This window comes from Cornus florida, unplaced genomic scaffold (genome assembly GCF_030987335.1).
Source record: "Cornus florida cultivar Cherokee Brave unplaced genomic scaffold, ASM3098733v1 CherokeeBrave_3.0.0_Hap2_Chr10, whole genome shotgun sequence".
In the NCBI taxonomy this organism is placed as follows: domain Eukaryota; kingdom Viridiplantae; phylum Streptophyta; class Magnoliopsida; order Cornales; family Cornaceae; genus Cornus; species Cornus florida.
Window position 1 is genome coordinate 87,459,379 of NW_026775580.1, and position 19,272 is coordinate 87,478,650.

The window sequence follows — 19,272 nt, forward strand, 5'->3', positions numbered from 1 at the left end:
AAAAGGGTATTAATTATGTCAATAGTTTTCTAAAAACTCAGCTTAAAAATAAGTAAATATTTTGGAAACATTCAGTTTTCAAAGTTTTTAGAAATTGTTATAAAAATAAATAAATAAAACTGAACAGAAAAAGACCTAAAACTTTAAGCAAAATGCAGCTTCTACATGCCCATCAATTTGAACATCCTATCAAATACCACTCTCTTCAAACAGACAGACGTGTTTCTGTTCTAGCATTTCTAAAAGGATGGTGCACATGAAATGAGCCAGCATAAGTGACTTTTTTATCATGGCGTTTCATTTTACTGTGTGACGACACAGTAGGGACTACAAGTGTATCGGCAAGCAATCACAGTTTTCATTGTCCATTCAAAGAATGGCCTGCTCAAATGATTTCTGGTAGTAGTAGTCCATTAAATGGTTTAAGCAAGTACCCCATAACCATCACATTTTACATTTAGCCAACAACGACAATCAAATACAGAATTATGGCCCATGAATTCTGTTCATGATGTGTCATAATAGCAGTAAGCATCTACAGTCGAGTGTCACGTATAAATGATGTCGTATGTAGTTGCTCTTTGCTGTGTGAGTTTGTTACCTACAAGTCTACAGTTCCCCGAACAAGTATTACAACATGTGCATGTAAAATGGTTCTTCACTCATCTCGAATATAGGATTAGATTGATCTCTCTTTCACAGGCAAGTACCTTCGTGTTTTAAGTACCAAACCGCCCCTTCAGCTGCATGCTCCCTGGCATCTTCTTTTTTCGCCCGAGGTTCTCCATAACACTCCAAAATCACATCCGAGGATTTCTCAATTTCCACGACCACCTTTGAAGTGAATCTGCATAAAATTTGGGTCCAAATTTCAAGATATATTGGAATCAGTAGTGGAGTTAAATTTCAAGATATATTGGAATCAGTAATGGAGTTACATTGATAAATTTGCCAATACAAAGCAGTAGAATACCAGCAAATGAATGGAAGCAGCAAGCCAGCCGAAACATAAAGTTTATAGATAGTTTCATTTCATACGACAACAGAGTATGAGGAAAGTTCAGGTGAACTCGGAACAACCTTGACAGATACTTCCTATTCAGCCTCGAAAATGGATTTCATCCAAATTTCACCATTAATTGCTTCATGTAGACTATACTTCAACCGTGATTTTCTTGAAGACACTGAACTCTAAAATGCTTTACATTTTTAGACACTATATTGTAGAAGCGGCAAATAATAGTTTCTGCTAACTTCATTTTTTTAATTTTTTTTATTTTTTATTGTGGTGAGCAAAAATTTTTATTTAGGAAGTTAAATCAAAAGTCTTAGTGCAAGTATCTTACCACTTCCAAGTGAAATTACCAACTCAGAATATTTTTTAGCACAAGGGAAATACTGGCTTTAAGTAATGAACTTACTCGTTTAAGTGGTTTGGTCCCATCTCCTCGTGGCATTCAAACACAGGAGGTTTCCAACAATTATCATTGCAGATTTTATACAAATGCGACTCTGCTGATCCCTTTTGTGAACCACCTGAAAATATAAGTTTATGCCTTTATGGTAATCAATGAGGATATAGGAATTCCATACCAAGAGCATACAGTTTTTTCCAAACCAACCTGCATGCTGTGAGCCAGAACTGCAGCACACTGCAGTTGCCTCAGAGGAAGATTCCTCCAGCTTCATTGTATTAAATTCAGCAGCATCTGAAGCAATGGTATCTATTAGTGTTTCATCATACCCAATCAGCTTGGCTTCCATCTTGCAGCTCGACTCTAAAACTTCCTCCAATGATTTGGGCTCAAGTTTGTAACCTTGGGCCTGCAAATCCAGAGTCAATGAGCACATGATATGTAATTGGAAAGCATGAGGGAAACCTAAAGACTAATCCATCTCTTAGTCCATTTGAGGATACAAACCCGGCAAAAGCAGATGACAACGCCCCCCCCTTCCTCCCTCTACGGACTTTAGCTGTATTGGGTTTTATTTTGTTCTTCTCTAATGAATCCAATCCACTTAATAGAGTTTCTTCGTCTTTCCGGTTCATTTAATAGAGTTCCTTTGTTTTTCCGGTGGTTATTAATAATTTAGCATTTCTTATTTGTTTCGAAAAATGGCGCGGGTTTGACAGGAAAATGGCTATATCAGCAGCATCAACAACATATAGGAAAAGGGGCAGTTCCTTCAAGAAAGAAGTCAGAGGATGCACCAACATATTGGTTATATCAGTATTCTCTTTTTGAAAATAAAAAATAAAAAAAATACACAAAAAAGGAATTTCAATGGCAGAGAACAGTTGTATGAACTGCTATTTTTAGTTCCATTCCACCGTTGATTCATTCTTTTCTAGGACCCTAAATATGAAACATTAAGCAAAAAGATATTTTTAATGAACTCAAATGATGCCAACATTTCTTAAAATCTCAAAGAAGTTCGAAATTACTTTTCTTTATATATGATTTAACAGTTAAAATGCAAACTTTTTATTTTCATGCCTGCAAACTGAAATTATAATCAACAGCTACATAATTTAGAACAGCTTCTGAAATAATTAAAACCAAGGCTCACAAAATAGGCATTTTTGGTCTAACTTTTTGAAACTGAGCAAATAACAAGGGCTAGGACAAACAGCATTTCGCCTTTTCACACATTGAACACAAGAAAATGACAAAGCAAATGCATGACTCAGATGATTTTCAAGGCAGTGCTAAAGGAGCCAGTGGTGGTGGATATAATGGTGGTGCTAATGGGGATCAAGAATGGGAAATTGTAATATTAACGTTGATACTGTTGTTGGTTGCCGTCATGGTAGCACTAGCGGAGGTGGTAGTGATTTAGAGACATGAAATGCAAATCCCATGCATTTCAAAATATGGTACACTTTTGTTTTAAAACATAATCTTACTATTTGGAAAACATTCTCCTATTTCCTCTTTTAGTTTTTTTTATCTTCAAAAGATATATCTGGGACAAAAATAAATAAATAAATAAAGAAATAAAGAAAGAAAAGAAAGATAAAAACAAAGAAAGGCTCAATAAATGGTAAGAGTCTCTGAGTCCCAGGTGGAAGAGGAGGAAAAAGAGATGACGGCCCCTGTACATGCTCCCCGACATTTCAGATTGAAAGTTAGACACAGGCTGAGAAATTGATAATGCGGTGGAGACTTTGGCTAGCTCCACTACAAGGGAGTTAGAAGGATTGGCTTCAGCTTAAAGATAACTAACCCAGTAAAGTAGTATTTTAGGTGAAAATTTAAGGAGAGGAATGCAGCAAATGAATTACTCAACTGATACAGAAGTAAATAAGTTCTATATTTTCATATGATTAGAGTAGAATAACAAACGTCCAAAATTCATGGAAAACCATCAACTTGTTGAAACTTCAAAACAGGTATTCAAATAGGAATTGACAGAGAGAGAATAAAGCTGTCCACGTCAACTGCTGCTGTGACAATAATAGCAGCCCTAACAGAAATTACACTTCTAAAAATGTTTCAAGCATCAATTTCACTGCAAGCATGTGAATTTCACCTGGCTGTAACATAAGGAAACAGAAGAACACGAAAATGAGCATGCAAGCTTTACCTTCAACCTGGAAAGGATCATATCTGGATTCAAAAAGGACAGCATTATCTTCCACACGCGGCTCAAATCGAACCCCGTGTCAAGAAGAATGGCACCAATAAAAGACTCCACCAAGTCAGCTAGAGCCTGAATCAGTAAAGTAAAATAATTTATCATTAAAAATCCAATTTTGAACCTAAAATGATGAAGCTTTCCAAATATTCATTGGAACTAAAATTATATATTCTTCCTCACAAGCCACCACAAAATGACTCCTGGCACTAAAATCCTCTGTAGTTGACACCTCACCATAGTGACTATAAACATAGGAACAGACAGAATCCTGCACCAGCAACTTTTTCCCCCCTCCCCTTGCTTTTTTTGTTCTTTGTTTTGGCGGGGGTGGGGAAGAAACAACTCAAGCTAACATCTCTGGTATTGATTGGTTATTAAATTATTTTCTGTTACAACAAACTTTAGTTTGTTTTCTTCTGACTAATTTAGACGAGTGCAAAACATCAATGTACCAAAAACCAAGGGTAAAAAGTTTAGACTTTACAATGGTTACCTTTGGCGATTTGACCTGACCCTTCTCTGATGCAGGTAAATTGATATATTTATCTATAGACTCCTCAAGGCCACTGGATTTGCTTATAAGTTTTTCATGAAGTGAATGTTGTACTGCAACGTCCGCAAGGATTTTATTCTTTACAAACTCTGATCTCAAAACTGTAAACTGGCCAGGATTCAGTTTTGGGTACACTGAATACAGATAGGAGGTGACTAAATAATCCAACACAGCATCTCCAAGGTACTCGAGTCTCTGGTTAAAGTCATCAAATTGTTTTAAAATGTAATATCACAGAGTGAACAGCTTTGAGGACAAAGTTGGATTCATGTGGTGAGAAAAAGAGTGCATACCTGATAGCAGCCTCCCACTTGATCTCTGAGAGACGGATGTACAAACGCCTCTAAAAGCAAACCTTTATGACGAAACCGATACCCTGACAAATTTTCCAGATCTGCAATACTTAGCCTAGCATCAAATTGCATGAACTTTTTGCTTTCAGAGCAGATATTAATAACTTGCAACACCTTAAAGTCCACTTGTATGCCAAACCATTTAAGAAAAGCAGTTGCAGCTTTGAAGCCACTGTCAACTATGAATGCTCCAATGAGAGCTTCAACCACATCAGCAATGGTTTTATTTTGCAACCAATGGTGATTTTTGTTGCATCTAACTTCAGCATTTGCACTATTTTTCACATCGCTTTTGCATGGAGAATGTTTAGTACTCTCTGTTTCCCTACTACAAATTCCTGAACAAGGATGGCCCAACGCAAAGAATTGGCACGGATCAAAGGACTGATCACGTATATATAACTGAAATATGGACAAAGATACCACACACTTTAGTAATCAAATCTGAAAACAACACAAAGACATCCTTGCAGAAAGGAGGCTACCACAACATCTGCTATTGCATTCACAATTCTATCACAATTTTACATTTTTTTTGAAGGTGGATTTTTAGATGCCTTATAATTATGTCATAAAAATACATCCACTTTTGCTGTCTCATAAACAAATTTATTTGGATGTTATATATACAAAGTCACCTGTAAATTGCTCATTGTTGCTAGCTTGAATAAATTGGAATTTTCTACAATGTCCTTGCGCTTTTGGGTTAGTTCTCCTTCTTTAAGGTTACTGTCTAAAAGAAAAAGGTGCCTGCCAACAACAAACTTGAGGAAAACATCGCCGAGCACTTCAAGCCTTTCATATGAAAATCCCTCGTTGCATTTCTCTGTTGTGAGTGCTTCGAGAACCTAATAAGTTATTGTGCTGTTGTTATCAGTATGCTAAGTTCACTTTTGTAATTGATAGTAACAAAAAAAAACATCCGCAGAACTTGAGTGCTGTAATCAGTGACTTAGTTTGAGACATAGGTTACTCAAACTTAATACAAGGAGTGAAAAAGCATTACACGATAAGCAGTAACTTCAGCTCCCTCGGGAAACGATGAAGATAACACTTGTTTAAGTTCTACTGCCACAAGTAAGCTCTCAAGTCGATGCATGATTGATGGTAACAAAGACAGTGAACTTCCAATATCTTTAGAAAATCCAATTATCTTCAACTGACAAATCTCAGGGCGTAAGTTGAGAAAGTGCTCCTCTTTTTCTCGTGATTCTGCTTTTAAACAGTTATAATCACATAATCCAACATTTCAGAGAAATGTATTAGAAGAAGACGACTAATACAATGAGTAATTAATAAAACACATAACTAACATAATGGGAAGTAGCCAAACAGGTAAGAAGAAAATACAGGAAACTCAAAGAAATAGAAGCATATGATATAATAGTTTGTGCTTTGTAGTTAAGAGAGAAACATCCCCAAATGTTACTTATTGTTCTTAAAATGAATCGTAATGGTTCCTAGAGGAGTCAAGGGGATTCAGAACTAACATTAATATTATTTGCAATGATTTCCCTTAGACTGGAACCAGCATTCTCATACTTTGTAGCCCGAACTTTAGCCACAGCACTAAGCAACACCCCCAAAATTTTTGTATATTATTCTTTCGAGGGGGAGAGGGGGAATGATACTAGTCCACAGTTTTTGAAAACAACAACATACACAAAACTCGTTCTTCTAGTGTGCATCACGAATTTTTGTTTATTTTACAATTCTTTTACATACTAGTCAAAGTGCACATGCAATGTATGAATGCATTTTGCATTTATGATAAAAACAAAGAAGACATGAATGTAAAAACCATGAAGCAAGTAAACATTCAAATATTCAACAAGAAACAACCCTCCCTCCAACATAAGCTCTCTGATAATAAAAGTGACTTCTAAACATAGAATTAGGGCTTTTTCTACAAGGAATATGCCTTCTAATAAGCAGATATGTGAATCAATGTCATCTCCTTGCTCTTGGGTTTTACCCCAAAAGGCCTTATACCATTTGAAGTGTACCAATCTTACATATATAGCACTTCCCCTTTCCACACACAGGCGATATGGGATTGTGCACCCGTAACCTGCCAGTGCCTCGCAATCGCCCACAAGGTCGCCACAATCACCCCCTCTTAGGGACCCAACCTCGTTGGCCACACTTCCGACTGAGTCAGACTCTGATACCATTTGTAATGACCCACCCCACCACATGGTATGATATTATCTGCTTTGGGCCCGAGCCCACACGGTTTTGTTATTGGGTTTTACCTCAAAACGACTCAAACCATTTGGAGTATACCAATCCTACATGTATAACATTTCTCCTTTCCACACCCAGGCAATGTGTGATCGTGCACCCATAGTCTGCTAGCATGGTAGCCTGCCAGTGCCTCGAACCCGCCCACAAGGTCGCCATACGGAACTAGAGGGGGGATCCCCCCTAAGATTTTTCACAACCTTTATTTATGGTCCCTATTAATGGTGCGTTTGAAAATAATGTGGCCCCTTCAAAGTCCATTGAAATTTTTTAGACTTGTTTTAGAAATCTAAATCTGGTGAAAAAGAAAGTAAGTTCATTATTGTGGTAGCCCTTGCTACAACATATCGATACTTCACACACACAGACATACTATCTATATGAATATAATAAAGACAAAAAGTGTTGCTAGGCACTTGACAACTTCATTAATTATATGTTAATGCAAAAAAAAATTCTCGTATAAGTTTTTCCTTCTCTTTTATTTAAATTCTATTTTCCTCATGTTTGTAGGTTGCAGGTTATTCATTTTTTAGCTTATATTACAAACAGGAAAAAGTTATAGTGAGGGTGCTGAGGTGCTCTCACTAAGCTCGTGCCTTATAACCATAAGGGTGTGAGATTAGCCTCTTGATCTAATGATTTCAAGATGAAAGCTCAAGAAGAGTGTCGATATATTATATTCTCAAGAATCTCAACAGCATGTCTATCGACACTCTATGTATACAATTATGACATAGTACTAGTGGGCCCCTCAAAATGAATACTGCATCAAGTCTTAGAATGATGCTCCTGACACAAACGATATATGCCATATTTAAAATCTGTCACCTCTCCCCAAGGAAACCCTGTTTTGTGTCATTCATACTTCACCAAAATGTGATAATATTTAATTTATCAGGTACTCTGGGTTGACCAGCATAGTGTTAGAATACCAAAATATTTACCATAACAAGCTGTACAGTAACATTGCTATTCAAAATGTTGTTCAGTAACAGAAACTATTTGACTTAAACAAGAAACACTTACCCAAAATCTCAGTTTGAAGTAACTGTGACAACCTGAAGATAAAACAAAATAAATGATTACCTGGATTCCCCCTCTTGCATAGTAAATTCTTCAAACGGAAAAGATTTTTTGCTTTCAAAAGTGGTTGGTCGGGGTAGGAAAGATGACTGCTGAACCTGATTTACAAAGTTAGAAAGAAAGACAATGGTCACCGCAAGCAACAGTATAGAATATAACAGAATTATATCAAATAAGTCACATTATATCCAAAAATCAATAAATATGTGAGCAAATTATGGTTAAGTCATTTGCATTTAGCATTACCAGCTAAACATTTTGTCACAGAGATTTTGCTTTGTTGTCTTCTTTTCTAGAAATTATAAATGCAATTTAACATCACAAACACACAATAATAATCGCATAAGAAGATACCCTTTAGCGAACATGGAACTCAAGCACATTTCCATTAAACCTCCCGTCATCTCGACTTGTTACCATGACAGCTGATCAATTTAGCCCTCAAAACTTTGAATTACTTGAACAAACTAATCAATCTTGTATTTCTCTTCAAGTAATTATGTTCTTATTGTGTTCTAAAAGTTTACTGTGATACCCCCAAATTTTCGAGCACTGGTTGATCAGGTCCACACCCAAAAATATGGGGATATCAAAAACAAACAATTGGTAATTTTAAGGCAGAAATGAAATCTAAGAAATATTAAAAATCCATCCATCCTGAAAAATTTAAGTTCCAGAGTACAACTTGGAAATCCCATGTGTATGACCCCTAAAATAAAATCCAACTACATAAATAAATGAGTCTGAAATCTTAAACAACAAATAAAACTTCTACCATGAAGTAAAGCGGTAGAATAGATGATGAATGAACTTCACGAACACATGAGTCCTCAACCCTGTGGCTGGAACTGACGTGGACCTGAAATATAACAACAAAAGGTGGGTCAAGCCCACGAGCAAATCCTCTCTTCTATAACCCAGCAGAGAACCGATAAACAAATCATCTCTAATAAAAATCATTTCTATAACTACTATACATCGTCAAATATGCTAATAATCTGGATGAACAATTTATTTAATTAAATAAACATACCTTCATATATATGTATAAAAATTATATCATATAGACAACTCATCCATGCCTATAGAATTAGTAATCTTCCAAATAAAATTTAAATAAGGAAATGGGCAAATAAATCATGCCATAAAATAATAATCCTTTAAATAAATAAAAATAAAAAAGGCAAATCAATTATGCCATACACGTAACTACATACCTAGACAACTCAATTATGTCTTGGTAACTCAATCATGCCATGGTAATGGTGAGACTGCACTTATTAGCCAGTCCACAGTGGTTTATATATATATATAGGCAACTCATCCATGCCTCCAAATATAATGTAAAATAGGCAAATCAATCATGCCATAAACTTCACATACCTAGACAAATCAATCATGTCTTGGCAATTCAATCATGCCTTGGTAATGGTGAGACTGCACTTATTAGCCAGCCCACAGTGGTTTGAATATATATATATAGGCAACCCATCCATGCCTCCAAATAAAATATAAATAGGAAAATCAATCATGCCATACACGTAACCACTAACCTAGACAACTAAATTATGTCTTGGCAACTCAATCATGACATGGTAATGGTGAGACTGCAATTATTAGCCAACCCACAATGGTTTCCTTATTCCGATATAAATCCATAATATGGTAATTACCATTTACCCATTTATTACAAAATACACATAATAGCATTTAAAATAACCAAAAGATATTTACGTTTACTCATAATAATGCTCCATACCTTTAAACGCGGGTTAAATTAATAGTCGCATCTAAAAATGCCGTTTAAAATAATGTAGTAACATTATACGACCCTCAAAACAACATAAATACGCCATCTAATGGTTAATTTCAACACTAACATGCTTGAAATCAATTCTGGAAATTCACCGGGCTTCACAGAAACTTTTCGAGACCTCGCACGCATCCCCACGCACCGCCGCACGAGCTTCCACACGGTGCCACGCGCTGCCACACGACTGTTGTACTCTCAGTGTGTGTTGGCGTCTTCTGGTTGGATGTCCTCTACGCTATGGTGAACCTGCACGCACTTGATCATCAGATTGCATCAAGCATCCAGCGCACTATATCCTAATGCGCCGCGCCACACCGGATTGTCCCCTTTCTAATCAAGCCACATCTATGGCTCAGATCATCGTGCACACCATCATCCCATGCGCCAGACCACACTGAAATCTCTGCTGATCGTCAGACCATCTAATGGTCCTGATTTGGGCGCACTGAAGCGTTGTGTACCGCGCCACACTGAATCAGTCACCCCTATTGTCGCTCCGATGACCGGAAAGTGCCGGAAGTCCACCAGAACCTCGCCAGAACTTCCAGTAGCTTAAATAATTGCCCAAAAATTATAGAAAAATTCAAAAAAAAAAAAAAAAAATTAAAAAATATAGAATAATTCCAGAAAAATTTCAAAAGCTTAAATTAATAATTTTGGGCCATAACTAACATATATAATGATTTTTAAAAAATCAATTTAATATAATTAATCATGTGAAACAAAATTAAATCTAACTTTAAAATTTTCAGAAAATAAGATTAAATTATCATAGCAACACATACATATATTTAAATCTCCAAATTTGTAAATAATAAACATGCTTATATAATTTGATTAATGAATTACTTTACATCAATAAAATAAAATAAAAACTATAAAAACTACCCAACAACACTTGTCTTCCTAATGTTTAATGCACATAGGTAGTGCATATTGTAATACCTCTAGTTTTCAAAAGGATATAATTGGAATTTTTATTGTGTTTTAAGTGCTTATGTGGCTATGTGTTTGTATAGTTTCATGTTTTATTTAAATTGATTTAATTTGTTAATTAATAATTGCTTGTGTGTTTTAATTTATGTAAATAGTTCTTGATTGAATTGTCTATGTGTTGTTTGTTATTGTGTGCTTAAATGATTTTAATTTATTATAATTTTATTTGGAAATGATTTAAAAGTATTTTATTTTGATTTTTATGTTTTTAAAAGAATGGAATTAGATGGTAGTAATGGATCAGCCAAAAGGTCACATAGAACTACTTGGACAGGAGGTTTGATGGGTACGGATATTTACCCATATATGGATGGTGGTATATATTTAATTGAGTATATACGTATGTAAGGATAGAGTAGTATTATTATTCATAATTATTTATTATTTATGTTAATAATAGGAATTTAGCAGGTCGTATATATATATATATATATATATATATATATATATATATAATATTATAAATTATGTATATATTTAATCATTATATTTTATGTAATTAGGTTTTATTTTCTTTCCATCGGTTTTGGATTTCAATAAGGATTAGGGTTGGAGTAGGTTTAACCTATAAATACATAGGATGTCTGCAATAGGGTTGGAAAAACCCTTATAGCAGCAGAAAGGGACGTTAGAACAGAGAGAGAAACTGAGAGGAAGAAAAGCTAGGTTTCAGGCCAGAGGGCTGAACCAAGGAGGAGGAGGAACAGGGGCTAGCTCGTGGGTTAAACCAAGAGCGGCAGAGGAGGTCCAATGGCAACTAAGGTCACCGGAAAACCTAGGAAGAAGACGGTTAAAGGTTTCAAACCGAAACCTTAAGAGGCAAGTTCTATTCTGTCTCTCTCCCTTTGCCCTGTGTTATGTGCATACCTAGATGATCTCTAAGATTTTAATTGGATATTAATCAAATCTTGCATGTTTTATATATATTGAATTGTTTATCTGTGTGTGTTTAAATTTACTCTGGAATTGTTCTTGCAAATTTGGGTTTCAGTTTTGAACTTAAAACATGTTGAATCGGTAATTGATTTTAGAGTTCTTTTTACTGCAAACTGAATTAAATAAAGGACTGGGATGATTCTGGATATTTTTTAGACTCTTAAGATCAGTATTTATGAAGAACAGAATGGCTGGAAATGGCCAGAGACGAAGCAGATGAAGCGTAGAAGTGCAGTGCTCTCAGAGAGGGAGAAAGAGCCGGCTCCAGGAGGTTGGGAGCAGGCTCCCCTCTTCACAGAGCCGGCTCCAAGGTTGTTGGAGCCTGCTCCATTGTCTTGTGAGCAGGCTCTGTTGTTTTAAAGTGTATCGGGGCTGTTTTTGCGCACTGTTTGGTTAAATTTGTTATTTTGAACTGTGTTGGGATATTAAGAGAGTTCTAAATATTAATTCATGGTGTATTAAAGCCCTAGGATGCAACATTTTATTTATATGCTAATAATTTTTAAACAGTATGAAAGTTTAAAACAAATTGCATGTTGTTCACGGATGTAATGGATAGAGAGGATTTAATTGCGCAAACTGTATCTAGCAATTAAATGGATTGTAGCATAGATTCCAAACATTATATTATGCTGTTTTAGAACCCACATTGCATAATTAATGTCTTTGTGCTCATGGATTTAACAGTAAGAAAGTTTAACTGATCTTGCATACTGTTAACGGATAGACAGGATTAAATCGTTTAGTTTTGTTTTAACAATTTAATGAACTATCGTATGATTTATAAATCATGTTTTAGATGCATAATGGGGTCATTTAATTATCAAACTTGTTTTATGTTTACTTTGGATTTTAATTGCTGAGATATTAAAACTCTGTTCTGCAATTACGTGGATTAAATGTTTTGGATTCTAATTGCTGGACTATTAAATAATGTTTTAGCAATTACAGGGATGTTATTTTGGATTTTAGTTGATGAACTGGTTAAATTCTGTTGTTATCAACTCTATAGATTATGTGGATTTTATTTGATGTACTATTTAAAGTGTTGCATTATTTACGGATCATACGCATTATATGCACTAGTATGGGACGGTGGCATATTGTGGACGGATTAGATCAAAACGCTAATTCCTACCTATTCATACATACGGAATGGATTAACTAAAACAGTTAAATCCTACATGGTTGCATGTCCTATCAACTAAAACAGTTGAACGACATATTGGATGTTTGTTGATATTTCTGTATTAGGAAGGAAATGGGTTTAATTAAAACATTTAAATCCTAATTTTATGTCGTATCTTGACAACGAACAGTTGAGCGGCACTACATTGATTTGGATGGGAATTTATATATCTAATTTATGAGACCGCGATATGAGTTTGAGTCTCAGGATCGTTGGTTAGGGAGCGTATATGCGTTGGGATCCGTAACTGGTTATGATGGTTGAGGTATACCCCGTTAGGTCTAGGCACTCATGCCCACCTTTGGGTGCGTTTTTGCATGTTGCCTTCTATTCAGGTTGAGACCCCCATTGTAGTCCAGTAAGAGTCCTGTAGTGTGGATATATATATATATATATATATATATATATATATATATATATTTACGGACTATATAGATATAGTTGAGATATCTAGGATGTATCTGCGTATCGGGTCTCTGTTTGGATTGTAATTAGGATAAAACTTGTTCGTGGGCCTGATCCATTATTATTTTTCAGGTAACGGACGATTCCAGGTCTTAGAGCTTATTCGTGCTGAGCAGAGACGGTCACTCATTCTTCCAACGATGTAGGAGTTTTCTTCATGGTTTAGCATTGGATTTTCTTCAGTTATTCATTTGTCGGTGTTGGATTTTTTATTAGGGGTCCACCAGATGGATTCCCGAGTTGTATTAGAAATGGAGAAGTTCGATGTATTAGAATAGTTTCTTATTTATAAAATTTTATTATGAGGATTAAGTTTTGGGTTTATCATTTTAGTTTTCTTTCAGGAATTTTTTATTTATTCCTTTTTATCGTAATTGTATTCTGTGTTCGTTTATTGCTAATTGGTTTGATATCCTCGGGTAATCGGGCGTGGGCTTGGCCAACCCGCATCCGGAAATCCGGGTGTATCACACATATGCACTTAGATAGAAAAAAAAAATGTAAAACTATACTAATGCACATAGATAATACATAAATAAATAAAATATGTAATTACATATATTTAACTAAATAACATTAATAAATCAAATACACTTAAATAATTAAATTATACCACATAATAAATTGCAAATAACTAAATCAATTAAATAAATGCACGTAATTAAGATAAAATAATTTAATCCAAAATTAATTAAATAAAACCCATTTAATAATTTTCTTAAAAATACTGGGTATTACATTTACTGCTCAATCAAATTACAATTTGTTAGATAATGATATGAAAGATTCGTTGTGAGTCGTTATCAAATTAAATGAGGGATAGTGAGTGATTCAAAAGTATTTGAAACAGAAAGTGATAGAATAAATTTCAGTTTCATTTTGCAGTGGAGAATAGGCTCAATCTCTGTCTAGTAATAATTTAAAACAGAGTTAATAAAAAGATTCAGCACTTTAGGGAATGATGTGGTGATGCTAAAAGCTAAGGGAGCACAAAGGAACCTGGTTCCCACTTGTTTAGGTCGACAATAATAAAAAATAAATAAATAAAAGAGAGAGGGAAAACATTGACTCATATTCAACCAACAAAGAGGAAATGCATGACAGAGACCATATGATAGGAGTGCCAAAGAAGGAAACTACGATTAGCAAACCTAATAGTACTAGATCAGTATTGAACAGGGGCTGTATCAACCCTCTCTGGGTAAAGTTCAATCATGCAAGGAAAATAGGAAAACATAAACCAGATAGATAACACTTACACCGAGAATACTAGACTTAGAAAACACTATGGCATCAATTTAGAGTTGAAAAAGGATGGTGTGACCATTGTGCCTTTAATATATTCTGATTTAATTCTAATACTGAAATGCATGCAGTGATTCTTCCAAACTCTATGCAAGTATTGCTCTAATATAAATGCAAATTCTGACTGCCAAGATGTTTTTGTTTATGGGATTTTCATGCTTCTCTAAATAAAACATATTTGAAACTAAGGCCACATTGGTGGCATTCAATGATGCAAAAATGACCTTAGCTACTAGACTGTTTGAACTAATAAACGTAACCGTAACTAGGACACCTCCAACTAAAACGATAACAAATCATGATTAGAAAAGGAAAAAGAAAAGGAAGGATAACATACAAACACTATGGTGTCAATATGAGAAGTGAGGTAGTTCTACCATTTAGCTACATACGGAGTATTATTCTATTGATGTGTGTCAACATCCATTGAAAAATACAAACTGTTGGACAAAGATAAAGACTTCCACATACCCAGCTTCCTTAAAGCATAAATAAGCAATGAGAACAATTCAAAAACATTAAACAAAAAGCATAAAAGTTAAAGCCAAAAAGGATACCAAGACTCATGGGAATGCTACAAGACTAACCCACCATCAATATGATCTCCAATGCCTCAAGCCTAAAAGGCCATTACAACAGGGGTACGCAATGACTTGAATATAACCTCATTTTTGGAATAACAGAAAAAAAAAAATGTAACCAGAACGTTTTGATATGTTACATAGACTTAAGCGTGATTATAACAGAGTAGGAAAAGCTCCTGTCAAGTATTTCACCATCAAAGAGGATACACTTCTAAGACCAAATGGAACAGTATTTATACACCATAATTAGAGTTACACACAAAGTGATCTCTTATTCTTTTATGCAAAGCTTCTCTTTATTATATGTTATTCAAATTTCAATGGAAGTTACCCTAGAAATAAGCAAAACAAAATTTTCCAGGCTAAGGACACTATTAGTGTACATAATCTATAATGTTTTCAAGAAGAAAGCTAGAAATAGATTGTACCTTTTCTTCTCCCAAATAACTTCAGAAACAAAGTAAAATCCTTTTCTGCCCGGACTTGGGATATACACTAAACTATTGACGACATCTTCTATGCTTTTGGGACCATTAGCAAGTTGCAAGTGGTTGTTCAAATGAGGGGTAGCACGGTCTCCAGCATCATCTTGAGTCCTGAAAATAGGTGAGGATAAACATCTTCTAATAAGCTCCCAGTCTACTTTCCTGTTAGATTCACGAAGAATGACTGGAAGCAACAGGTAGAATCTTGTTGAGCTAGAGTTACTCAAATTATTATTTTCCAAAGAAACAAATTCAGAAATGAACTCTTCTCGGTGAAGTATGGCCTTGAGGCACATTTGATGAAATTTTTGTGCCTCCTGAATCTGTGTAAATACATGATGAATATCAGCAAGAAGGTCAAGTTAAAAAAGGGGAGGGGAAAAAATTATATCATATTGTGCAGATCCTGTTAACCTGCAATGAAGAGAGAAAGAAATTGATGGACATACCATTTTTTTCACCCTATTGTTGCATGAAAAAAATATCACAGGGGCACTATCGACCCTTAGATTAAGAAAAGTTTCTCAATCTAATGGCTGGTACAGAGCTCACCCATATTGGAATTACTCAAATTTACACACTACTTTGAGGCCCGAACACATGATGCCATGGTTGTCATCAATCCAAGTTTTTATCATTATATCAGTCAACAACAGCAGATTCTATCAAGTCATAGCCTCCAAGTCAAGTAGAATACATTAAATCGAGAATATTTGTTTCTCAAAATTTGCAGCTCCAACCCATAATAGAATTACTCATTTTAACACAAGCTACTTAGGGACTAAAACTCATAATGTAATGCTTGTATCAATCAATCTCATATTTCATCAACCAATAGCCCAAAGTCAAGTAGAATATATTGAATTTTTATCTTAAATAATAATAGTACTTATAAATTGTTTGTTTACCTCATCTTCATCAAAATTTACAACTCCTGATGGGACAAGCTCGGCCTCGACTGTTCTACCACCACCACCATGCAATTGAAGAAGGACTTTCAATCCCTCAGCCTCTCTTGGGAGAGATGCTTTCAGAAAAATACCGAACTCTTTATAAAGCCTATCCTCTGGTCGAGGAATGAACTTCACAAAATAAAAGTTGAGACAAACAGGTCTCTCCGAATCGATCCACGATTCTCTAAGTGCAGAAGGAACAATCATCTCGTATAGTTCTCTTCGTGATTCTGCTTCTGATGTCGAAGACTCTGGCGAACTGGCAATTTCATGAACAATTGTATCATTAATCTAGAATTATAAAGGAAACCCTAAGGGAAATTTATAATGCGATTGCATTAAAAATAAATATAGAATCGAGAAAGGAAAAAAAAAACCTTACTTTGTAGATAATTTTTCTACCGGTTCTTTCTCTGCATTCCCGTCTTTAACGCTCGATTCATCACCATCATCATCATCATCCACCGAGAGAGTTGAAAACTGATATTTGATCGATAAAGCTTCAGAGGCTTTGTTGTTAGGATCGCCGTCCATGGCGGCGAGACGGTGGTGTTAACGGTCGGTTTGACTTTTGTTGACTTGAAGTGTGACCTCAGATAGCAACGACAGAGAGGTACGGTGTTTGCGTGCGAAGTGATTTTAGACTTTAGAAGGAAGGCGTCAGCATTAATTCAGCTCTGCATACGCTTATTAAAAAAATAAAAAAAAAATAAAAGAAAAAGAAAAAGAGAATCGAACACTTTGCGTGGGAAAGCATGTGAGTTTAGAATAAAGCACAAGTAGTTTTCTTTGGACAAGATACCTTAATCACTACCCCTTTATATTCCCAAAAATTTGAGCAGTCTTAAATAAACTTTCAAATGCTGACGCACTTTATATGTAAGATGTGTTTACGTCTTTAATTTTTTTTTTTAATTTTTAATTTTTAATTTTTATTATTATTTTTTTTCATGTCCTAAATTTAAAGCCTTCATTTGTCCCATGCTCGGCGGCGTTCAAGGTGAATGTTGCTAAAGGGTTTTGGGTGCTATTTTTATCTTGTTGCTGCCAGTGTTTGTTTAGCAACATATTTGGAGGAAAAAGTCAATTTTTCTTGCCTTGTTTCGTCCTTTGATTTGTTGTAATTGTTGGTGTGTTTGGTAGCATTGTTTTTTTCCTTGTTGATGGCCAGCTCAAATCCGGAATAGTTGTTGAAGACTGGCGTAATTTCGGCCATTTCTCGACGTTGATCCGGCATTTCTTGCCTTTGTTCTAGCCTTTCTCGGCATTATTCTAACTTTTAGGATGCTTTTTCGATTCACATTGTTTTCAAGATTTCGTCTTCAAACTCAAATTGGCTTCCAAAAACCTGTCTTAAGTTTGCGGGAAGTGTTGAAATATTATGTATATGTCTATTGTAGTGGTTAGGTGGCCACTCAACCCCATTCCCTATCTAGGCGCCCTAACTTTATTTATTTATTTTTATTTTTTATTATTATTGTTTTTATTTTATTGGCAAGAAATTTGCTCACCACTCACACAACAATTTTTTGTATCGTGCAGACATTTTAAATATGTCATTAAATGAGTCTAAATTTGACTATTCTTAATTTAGTAAATCCTATCAAGTGTAAAGAAACAATAATCAACCATTTGAAGGCAATATTCCCACTCTTCTTTTTACACATACACCCCCACATACTTTTTTATTGTAATGATAATGACGAGGTCTCTAAAATCAATAATGTATCATCCCATGATTTTCATGATATGTTTCATGGATTATATGACAACTGACATCACAAAATAATATGAGTTGTCGTCAAAGCAAATGTTAAAAAATAATAATAATAATAATAATAATAAATAAATAAATAAATAAATAGGAGAAGGGGAAGAAACTCTAGAACACATTAAGAACCCAAAGACTTATTCGGGCTGAATTATTTCCTAATTTAATGGAAAGATTAATTTCGGCCCAACCTAAAGGTAGATGTTAATTTTATCACAAGACCAAAAATGGGCATGACCCAAACAAGACAGTACCCACAGCGCGGTAGGAACTGGAAAAGGCATATTGTCAGGTCCAGGACTCATGGTTGTGGCCATGGGTGCCCAATTGACTACAAACAATTACTGTATATTTTGCAACGAAGGGAGTATTTCACAGATAATTAATGATGACAATTCTTCAAACATAAACTCCATTAGCTAAAACCTCTAATTAATCATCTCAAATCCTTTACCATGACAGCTGATCAATTTAGCCCTCGAACCTCTGAATTTTTTTTTTGGGTAAATCAATTTATTCCAACACAAAAGAAAACAATACACAGGCTACCCAAAACAGGCAGCCCAAAAACAAAACAACAACAAACAGGGCACTTAGGCCCAATCAAAAAGCCCGAAGGCAACACACGACCTCCATACAAAAAGACACAGAGGAAGCAAGCGCACCACCAACAGATAGCAAAGCGCAAACCTCTGAATTACTTGAACAAACTAATCAATCTTGTATTTACCGGGGAAAAAAAAAGAAAAGAAAAAAGAACTAATCAATCTTGTATTTCTCTATAAGCTGAGAAGAATATGCTCAATCTCTTTCCAAATAATTTAAAACAGAATGAATTAAAAGATCAGGGAATGATGTGCATGGTGATGCTAAAAGCTAAGGAAGCACAAAGGAAAT

General features: G+C 35.0%; 1 protein-coding gene across 6 annotated transcripts; it reads right to left on the reverse strand.

The window, feature by feature from the left end:
- Positions 1-355: 355 nt before the first annotated feature.
- Positions 356-17,448, reverse strand: LOC132279792 (dicer-like protein 4). Of its 6 annotated transcripts, none has more exons than XM_059781831.1 (13): positions 16,987-17,444; positions 16,560-16,863; positions 15,595-15,974; positions 8,654-8,737; positions 7,882-7,976; positions 5,555-5,763; positions 5,187-5,396; positions 4,489-4,950; positions 4,136-4,390; positions 3,589-3,714; positions 1,623-1,824; positions 1,422-1,536; positions 356-847 (listed from the first exon to the last, which is right to left on the reverse strand). In XM_059781831.1, the coding sequence occupies exons 1-13, from the start codon at positions 17,136-17,138 to the stop codon at positions 697-699; spliced, it is 2,745 nt and encodes a 914-aa protein (XP_059637814.1). In that variant the 5' UTR covers positions 17,139-17,444; the 3' UTR covers positions 356-696. The 6 variants fall into 6 exon arrangements, with proteins under 6 accessions (XP_059637814.1, XP_059637815.1, XP_059637819.1 ...); XM_059781832.1 differs by having other exon boundaries at positions 5,555-5,760; positions 16,987-17,441; XM_059781836.1 differs by lacking the exon at positions 4,136-4,390 and having other exon boundaries at positions 16,987-17,448.
- Between the last annotated feature and the right edge of the window lie 1,824 nt (positions 17,449-19,272).